Source organism: Muscardinus avellanarius, assembly GCF_963383645.1.
Source record: "Muscardinus avellanarius genome assembly, chromosome: 3".
Classification (NCBI taxonomy): Eukaryota; Metazoa; Chordata; class Mammalia; order Rodentia; family Gliridae; genus Muscardinus; species Muscardinus avellanarius.
Genome location: NC_137788.1, coordinates 11,711,481 through 11,720,331, shown reverse-complemented (window position 1 = coordinate 11,720,331; position 8,851 = coordinate 11,711,481). Strand labels below are relative to the sequence as shown.

General features: G+C 51.4%; 1 protein-coding gene across 1 annotated transcript; it reads right to left on the bottom strand.

The window, feature by feature from the left end:
* Positions 1 to 234: 234 nt before the first annotated feature.
* Positions 235 to 5,534, bottom strand: TMEM51 (transmembrane protein 51; the record flags this gene model as incomplete). Its single annotated transcript, XM_080693350.1, has 2 exons — positions 235 to 652; positions 5,194 to 5,534. 2 exons carry the CDS (start codon positions 5,532 to 5,534, stop codon positions 235 to 237), a joined length of 759 nt encoding a protein of 252 aa, XP_080549476.1.
* Positions 5,535 to 8,851: the final 3,317 nt, after the last annotated feature.

Sequence of the window (8,851 nt, the reverse complement as noted above, 5' to 3'; positions counted from 1 at the left end):
GGTTAGTGTGCCGTCTGAGATGGGCAGGAACCTGGGTGGACGCCTGTGCCGCCCCTCGTGGTGGTCCAGAGGATGAGGAACTCCGAGGCTACATCTCTTTCGGGTGCACCTGCTCCGTGAGGCTGGGGAGCCCCTCAGTCACTCCCCAAAGGCTGGGTGCTCGGCGGGGCGGTAGTGGCTTGTCCCGGTCCTGTTGGCGGAGGGTGAGACCGGAGGGGCGCGGGGAGGGCGTCCTCAGTCGGGTGGCCGGGTGTCGGGGGCCTTCTCCTGGACCTCGTCGTACTGCGGCGGGGGCGTCAAGGGCTCGATGGAGGGCGGAGGGATGTTTTTATCGGGGAGGTTGATCCTAAAGTCTTTGAGGTGAAGCTTTTCGGATTTAATCCTTCGAACTTTGAGCGGCTTCAGGTGTTTGGACAACCTGGAGTTGCGTCGGTCGGGTGGGTTCCCGGGGCTGGCCTCCGCGTCCGCCCTGGTGGCGGTGGGGGTGGTCTCGTCCAGCCCCGTCAGTGACTCGTAGGAGGGCAGAGAGACGCTCACCCTCGGGTTCTGCGCCATCTCCCTTCCTTCCGAGTAGTTCGTGTTCATCACTTCTTCGTAGCTGGGGACGTAGTACCTGGAGGAGGCCTCCTCCTCCTCCTCCTCCTCCTCCTGGCTGCAAGACAGCAAAGGCAGACGCAGAGAATGAGCCGCTTTGCAAACAGCAAATGTGTGCTGGAAGTCATAACAGAACCCAGTGCCCGATGCTCACCGTGAGCTCACACAGACGCGCTGATTTTATGCTCCTAACCACGTATGTGCTGACCACTATTATACCCACCGTCCGTCCTTCCTTCCTTCCTCCTTTCCCTCCCTCCCTCTCCCCTTCCTGTTCCTTTCTTTTTCTTTCCTTTCCGTACTGGGGATCGAGCCCAGGGGCATCCTATCTCTGAGCAATACCCCAGACTTATTTATTTACTTTTTATTTTTCAGTTCTGGGTCTTGAGCCCAGGGGCATCCTATCTCTGAGCTACACCCCCAGCGCTTTTCATCTATTTATTTTGTTTCAGAACAGGGTCTCACGAAAGTTGCAGCATCTGGCCTGGATCCTCCCGTCTCAGCCTCCCAGGCTCTGGGATTACACGCGTGCCCCGCCGCGCCCGGCTTTATTATGCCCGTGTGATGGACGGGGTGCCTGGGCAGGCCTTTAGGAAATGAAGGGTGGAGGCGAGGCCACTCTCTGCTGCCACCGCCATCTGGCTTGGGTGTGGGGCCTGGCCTGCCGTCCAGCCCGTCCCGTCTCACCACAAGCAGAGCGGGCTGTTCATCCCAAGGCCCAGCTGGGTCCTTAGGCCAAAGGCAACTCAGAACTGTGAGCTCGCTGCCAGTTTGAAGCAAAATGATTGTCCCCAGGTAGCGAGGGACTCTGAGCGCTAACATTTACGTGTCTCTCAAACGATTCTGTTATTGTGCCTTCTCGTTTCATCCCAAGACTCAGAAGCATCAGATCCTCAGCCTTACTCTCCTTTGACTGGTGAAAGAGAACAGCAAAAACTCGGGCTGTCTTTACACACACTTATAAGGAATCGTGAGTGACACAGCCGTCTTCCAGAACCTTCTACTTGAAACTGCAGGTGACCGGGCTGAGCTCAGACATCTCCCTGCTGACCTCGGCTTTCCTCTCCCTTCCTTCAGGAAGAAACTCCACAGCGTGAATGTCTGAGCGACTGGCTTCCCTCCTTTAGCCTTTTCTTTTTCTCTTTTGGTACTGGGGATTGACCCCCGGGGCATCCTACCTCCCAGCTACGCCCCCAGCCCTCTTTATTTTGAAACAGGGTGGCATCAAGTTGCTGAGAGCCTCACTAAGTTGCAGAGGCCGGCCTCTAACCTGTGATCCTCCTGGCGCAGCCCCCCCCCCCAAGTTCCGGAATTACAGGCATGCATCGCAGGGCCCGTCTTGTTCTTTTCTTTATTTCCCAGGTTTTCTAGATTAAGCATGTATGATGGTTAATTTTATGTGACTGGCCACGGGTGCCCAGATTAAACATTTCTTATGGGCACGTTTGTGAGAATCTTTCTAGAAAAGATGTGCCTTGGAATGCATGGGCTCAGCTGCAGGTCGCCCTGCCCAGGTGGGTGGGCCTTGTCCAATGTGTTGAGGGTCCAAGGAGAACAAACGGCAGAATGGGGGGGGATTCTCTCTTCATCCTGCCTCACAGTTGAGCAAGACATCATCTTGCCTCCTGTCCTGCCCCGAGGCTGGGCTTTCTAGAACTTCAGAACCACCGGTTCTCAGGCCTTGAGACCCAGACTGAGCTACAACACTGGCTTTCCTGGGCCACCAGCTTGCGGAGGGCAGACTGTGGGCCTTCTCAGCCTCCATCATCCCACGAGCCAATACCTCAAAATACACTTCCTGGCCGGGCGTGGTGGCGCACGCTTGTCATCCCCGCGCTTGGGAGGCGGAGACAGGAGGATCGCGCGGGTTCGAAGCCAGCTGCGCGCGCTGGCTTAGGAGACCCTGTTTCCAAATTTAAAAAAATGTAAAAATAGGTCTAGGAGTGTAGCCCGGAGGTAGAAGGGCTTCCAGGAACCCCAGTTCCACCAAAAAAAAAAAAAATACACTTCCTTTAATATATATATATATATGCATATGTATAAATACTTATGTATACATATGTGTATATATGTATATATAAATATTCAGATATATTTATATACAAGTATAAATATATTTATTATAAAATATATAATATATACATATTTATGTTTATATATATTATATACATATTTATGTTTATATATATTATATGTTATATATGTTAAGTATATAAATGTATACTTAGAGTCATGAGCCAAATATATTGGTCAGTGACTGACAACATATAGGTTGGTGTTCCATACGAGTTATGACCACCGGGCGCAATGGCACAGGCTTATAATCGCAGTCCTTGGAAGGCTGAGACAGGAGGATCTCGGGTTCAAGGCCAGCCTCAGCAACTTAGTGAGACCCTGTTTCACAATAAAAAATAACATATGGCTGGGGGTGTAGCTCAGAGGCAGAATGCCCCTGGGTTCAATCTCCAGTAACACACACATGTGCATGTACACACACGAGTACATGGCCTAGCAACGCTCTAGCTGTCTTAGTTTGCATGAGCGCATGCGATGATGTTTGCATAATAAACCCGCCTAACCACACGGCTCTCAAAATGTGTCCTAGCGTTACGCAGTGTGGAGCTGTGTGTATTTTCATCCAGTTCTGTTTCTCTGGAGAACCCTGACTCTCTCACTGGAAAATGAGTTCCATAAGGCCGGGCGTAGTGGCGCACGCTTGTCATCCCCGCGCCTGGGAGGCGGAGACAGGAGGATCGCGCAGGTTCGAAGCCAGCCGCGCTGGTTTACGAGACCCTGTTTCAAAAATATAAAATAGGTCTGGGAGCGTAGCCCGGAGGTAGAAGGGCTTCCAGGAACCCCAGTACCACCAAAAAAAAAAAAAAAAAAAAAAGAGTTCCATATTTTTCCAACATAAAATAACTTCCTTCTTACCAGAAAGGTAAGAAATGCTCATAAAAATTCAAACAACATAAAAATCTAATGAAAAAAATTAAAATGTTGCAAATCCTCCCACGCCAGGGAGAAGACACTGTGAGCACTCTGGTGCATCCTGTCCCCTCCCTCTGACCCGCACGGTGACCTGTGATGGGAACTGTCATCTCTCTCCCTTTCTCTCTCTGTTTTTTGCAGTTCTTGGAATGGAACCCAGGGGCATTCTACCTCCAAGCTATACCCCAGCCCTTTTTTTTTTTTTTTTTTTTTTTTGGTGGTGGTACTGGGGTTCCTGGAAACCCTTCTACCTCCGGGCTACACTCCCAGACCTATTTTATATTTTTTATTTGGAAACAGGGTCTCTTAAGCCAGCGCGGCTGGCTTCGAACCTGCGCGATCCTCCTGTCTCCGCCTCCCAAGGGCAGGGATTACAAGTGTGCGCCACCACACCCGACCCCAGCCCTATTTTTTATTCTTTATTTTGAAACAGGGTCTCACTGAGTTGCAAAAGGCCTCACTAAGTAGCTGAGGCTGTCTGCAAACCGTGATCCTTTGGTCTCAATCTCCCAAATGCTGGGATTACAAGCGTGCGCCACCAGGCCGGCTTATCTACCTCTCTTGATGTGTGGGCGTGACCTCACATCAACAAGTGCTGCCCAGCAATGAGGTGGGACCTGGCCTGAGTGGGTGCATCAGAATTTCACTTGATCAGTGAATATTTAGGTTGTTTCTAAGTTTTGCTGTTTTGATAAACCAACTGGAACTTGTACACTTATGTGACTATCTCCTGAAGAGAAACTCTGAGGAATAGAACGGATAAAAACACATCTTTAATACTGTCCCTTAAATAGGGCATGGTGGCATACACCTGTAACTCCAGTACTGGGAGGCTAGGATAGGAGGAACACAGGTTGGAGGCCAGGCTTAAGCAAGTTAGCAAGACTCCAGCAGGTTAGCAAGACCCTGTTTCAAAATAAAAACAATAAAAAGGGCTAGAGGTGTGTGTAGTTCAGAGGTTGAATGCCCCTGGGTTCAATCCCCAGTATAAAACATTGACAAAAACAAAAACAGAACACTACAGATGTGCGCCAGGTGTGGTGGCGCACATCTGTAATCCCAGTATTTGGGAGGCTGAGACAGGAGAATTTCAGGTTTGAATCCGGCCTCATCAGCTTAGTGAGACCCTGTTTCCAAATAAAAAATAAAACAAGAGTGGAATTAGGGCCGGGCATGGGGGTGCATGCTTGTAATCCCCGCGCTTGGGAGGCTGAGACAGGAGGATCGCACGGGTTCGAAGCCAGCCTCAGCTACTTAGTGAGGCTCTCAGCAACTTAGTGAGACCCTGTTTCCAAATAAAATATAAAATAGGGCTGGGGGTGTAGCCTAGAGGTAGAAAGCCCCTGGGTTCCACCCCTAATACTACACATACAAAAAAAAAAAGAGTGGGGATTAACCAGGAGGTAAAATGCACCTGGGTTTCATCCCCAGTACCACCAACAAAATAAATAAATAAAATAAAATAAAAACTAAAAGGGGTTGGGGTTGGGAGGAGGAGTATAGCTCAGAGATAGAATGCCCCTGGGTTCAATCTCAGTAACCCAAAAGAAAACAGGAAGGTGTGTGTACACGTGCGTGCGCCCCTGGCAGTCCGGGGAGGGCGGCCCTCACCTGTCTTCCTCCGGGGCGTGCGGCACGGCGCCCGCCTGGTGCGGGATGTGGGCCAGCGCCTCGTTCTGACGCTGCTTCCTCTTGTCCCGGATGCTCAGGCAGATGGACAGGAGCAGCAGCATGACCCCGGCCCCGACCAGCACGTAGGCCACGGAGAACGTCTTGGTCTTGAGGATGCCGCTGCCGATCTCAGTCTTGTTGCCCTGAGAGGTCGGCTTTTCCGCAGAGCTGAAGCCAGGGACCAGGTTCCACATGGCCATGATGACGCCGAGGACCAGCATCCCCAGGCCGATGGCCGTCAGCGCATAGTGCGAGCCGTTGGCCTTGGACTGGGCCATCATGCCGGCGGGAGCAGGGCCGGGCCCAATTCAAACGAAGAGAATAAATTAATACAGAGCGGCAGTGACAGCAGTGGTAATGAAAACCCCGTAAGTACACTGAAAAAAATCTCCAGTATCCCAGTAGAAAAGCGTCAGCTGGACTCTCCAGGGATGGCCCAACACACTTTCCAGGTGCCCCGTACGGACAGCTGCGGCCGGGAGGTCTGAAAGGAGAACAGAGAGAGAAGATCAGGGCAAACTCGGGGTGCCTCTGTGAACACGCACCTCTACTCTTGAAGGAGTTACAAAGTGGACCGAGCCCCGGGGCTCTGATGGGATCCAGATGTCCCTGAAGGCTGCTGCTCCTTGTGTGAGCGTCAGGAGCCAGCTGATCTGCCCATCCCCACCCAGGGGTAAAGGAAAAGCTGGGCCTTCCCCTGCAGGAGGCTGCCAGGGTCAGACCGCAGGGCGTTGAAACATTTTGTGGAGTTTAATGAGCTGCAGCAAAATCTCGGCTCTCACTGCAGACAGCAAGGTAGCAGGAATGCCGTGGGCAATCCTTGTCATAGAATTGCTTAGATGCTGTCAAGAGTAGGTCCTGCCTGAACCGTCTACGGGGTCTGTATATCACCTCCACTGGCGTTCCCATCAACATCCTCACAGCTGTTGCCAAAACAACTGACCACACAGCTTAGAGGAAGGAAGATTCATTTGCTCAGTTCTGGGAGGTTTGAGGTTCGGCCCATGTGAGGCCAGGGTCCGTGGAGTACAGGGCATTGGTGGCTTTAAAAGCTGAGCAAGGGAGAGACCGAGGGGTCTGTTCTCACATCACAGAGCTCAGAACCAAGAGCAATGAAACAAGGGGGTCAAAGACAAAAGCACAGTCCTTAAGACCCCACCCCAGAAACCCGCCTTCCCCAGTCACACTCCGCTGCCCCAAATGCTCCTGTGTGGAAAGCATGGCCATCAGTGCAGCGGGGCTTCCAGGCAATAGTTTGATCGTGGGGGCTCTGGCCTCAGCAATGGATTAATCCAGTTGGTGGATTAATTCATTGGTAGCTGAATGGACCGCGGGGAGATAGAAGCTAGCTGGAGGATGTAGGTCACTGGGAGTGTGCCCTGGAAGAATTGATCTTGTCTCCAGCCCTTGCACTCTTTCTTCTCTCCCTCCCTCCCTGCTTCCTAGCTGCCATGAGCTGAGCAGCTCTCACCACCACGCCTTCCCGCCATGCTGTTTCTGCCCTGGAGCTGGCCAACCATGGACTGAGCCTCTGTAACACAGGGGCAAAACAAACCTTCCCTCCCCTGAGGTGTGTATGCCAGGTATTTTAGTCACAGCAATGAAAAGCTTGCAAACACACCCCTGTCAATCGCCGTGCATCTCTGGTCCTATGACCACATCGCTACCTCTGAGCCAGACACATAGCAGAAAGGACCTAAGGCACAAAGCCACCTAGCAGGACACACTCTTCTTGGCCACATAGAGGCTTCCAGTGTGTGTGTGTGTGTGTGTGTGTGTGTGTGACTGCGAATTGAACCCAGTTATTATTATTATCATTAGTAGTGGTAGTAATAGTAGTAGTACTAGTAGGGATTGAAACCAGGATGTCTTACCTCTGGGCTATACTCTCAGCCCTTTTTATTTTTTATTTTGAAATAGGGTCTCACTAAGTTGCTGAGGCTGGCCTCAAACCTGCCAGCCTCTTGTCTCAGCCTCCCAAGTACTGGGATTACTGGTGTGCACCACTGCACCAGGCTCGAGTTTTCTTTTTCTTAAAGGGTTAGAGGCCTGCGCCTCCTCATCTTAATCTGTGTCCAGCAGGGTCTTCCTCCCACTCAATGCCTCAAAGACCCCGAGTACACAGAAGAGCAGCAGCTGTGGCCGCCCATCACCACTTGGTGGCTGATTGAGCAGGGAGATAAGTCACCAGGAAGCTTTGGGCCAGAGCGTCTTCAGGGACCACAGAGAAGCAGCACAGAGCCTGCCCGTCCAGCCTTCCACCCGTTACTCCTGCGGCAGGAGACTTGACGGAACAGCAAACGTAGCTGGTGTTTAGATGGAAAGGCCCTGTTTTGACTTCTGCATTCTTTCCACGCTTTGCAGAAGGACAGCTAACCAGGCTGCTTGGAATCTGACGCAGTGGAGATGTTTTCTTGTCAAACCCCAGGCTTCATCTAAACTGGCCGCTTTGTTAAAAGATACTGTAAAAATATTTGGGACAACATCCTTTATTGGCTTGATGTCCGCACCTTCTTTTTCCCACACCCAAATTATTTCCTGTGCATCTATCTGCCGAGCAGCATGGGAGACGCCTGAGAACCTTGGCTGGTGACTTGAGGCTCAGCGGGGCTCCCAGGCGGGCGGGGGCGTGCTCTACTGGGAATAAAAACAGCAAAAAACGAAGTCCAGAGCCTTGGGACTCACTGTCCAAAAACGTCGAACAAAATTGCACCTTCCAACTCCCTTGCCCGCTCTGGGCATGACTGCCCATGATTCTTCAGTGACAATTGAACAAGAGGGGGGAAAAAAGGCATTAGGCCAAAGCCATTACGTTTCATCTCGCCTGGCCCTGACCTGCCCACATCCTGGCGCAGCCAAAGCCTGAGCCCAGAGGGGGAGCGAACCCGGTGGGACGGAGCCCGGTGAGCACCCACGGCCCAGCGGTGCCCGGGAGTGGCCGGCCACCCCTCCCCTGCGGAACCCCGAGCCCAACTGTGTTTCAGATCCATTTGGCAGAATATTACAGCCCGAGGCTGCCCAGGCATCTGCCGCGCTGGCCACGAGTGACCCGGGAGAGACGGGCCTGCGAGGGTCCAGTGGCCGTTGCTACCTGGCCCCGTGACTATCGGCGGCAGGTCTGGGCTCAGTGCCCAGCACGCCCCATGTGCCCTCAGACCCCCAAACACGCATGCAGACGTGCTTGTGACATCGTGGAATGCGTGCATAAATGTGCGTTCACACGCGTGTACAGGGGTCCGTGTGTACAGACAGCGCCATGCATTCGAGGAAAGATATAAAAAGATATTCATCGCAGCTTTATAGTAGGGAGAAAGCTAGAAATCAAATAAATAGGCAGTAATTCAGATCTGTTAAATAAATTATGACACACACACACTTATTAAATTACACTCGCAAGGCAGCTAATGACACGTTTCCAGTCAAGCAAGAATGTTAAAACAATAGTATGTTCATTGTAGTTCTAATTAAAAAAAATTCTAAATATACATAGGGATATATAAATATATAAGAAAAAAGACTAGGTGGTCATACTTGTTAAAAATGTAAAAAGACAATATATTTTTACGTTTACAAATATGCATGTAAAAATCCCTAGCTG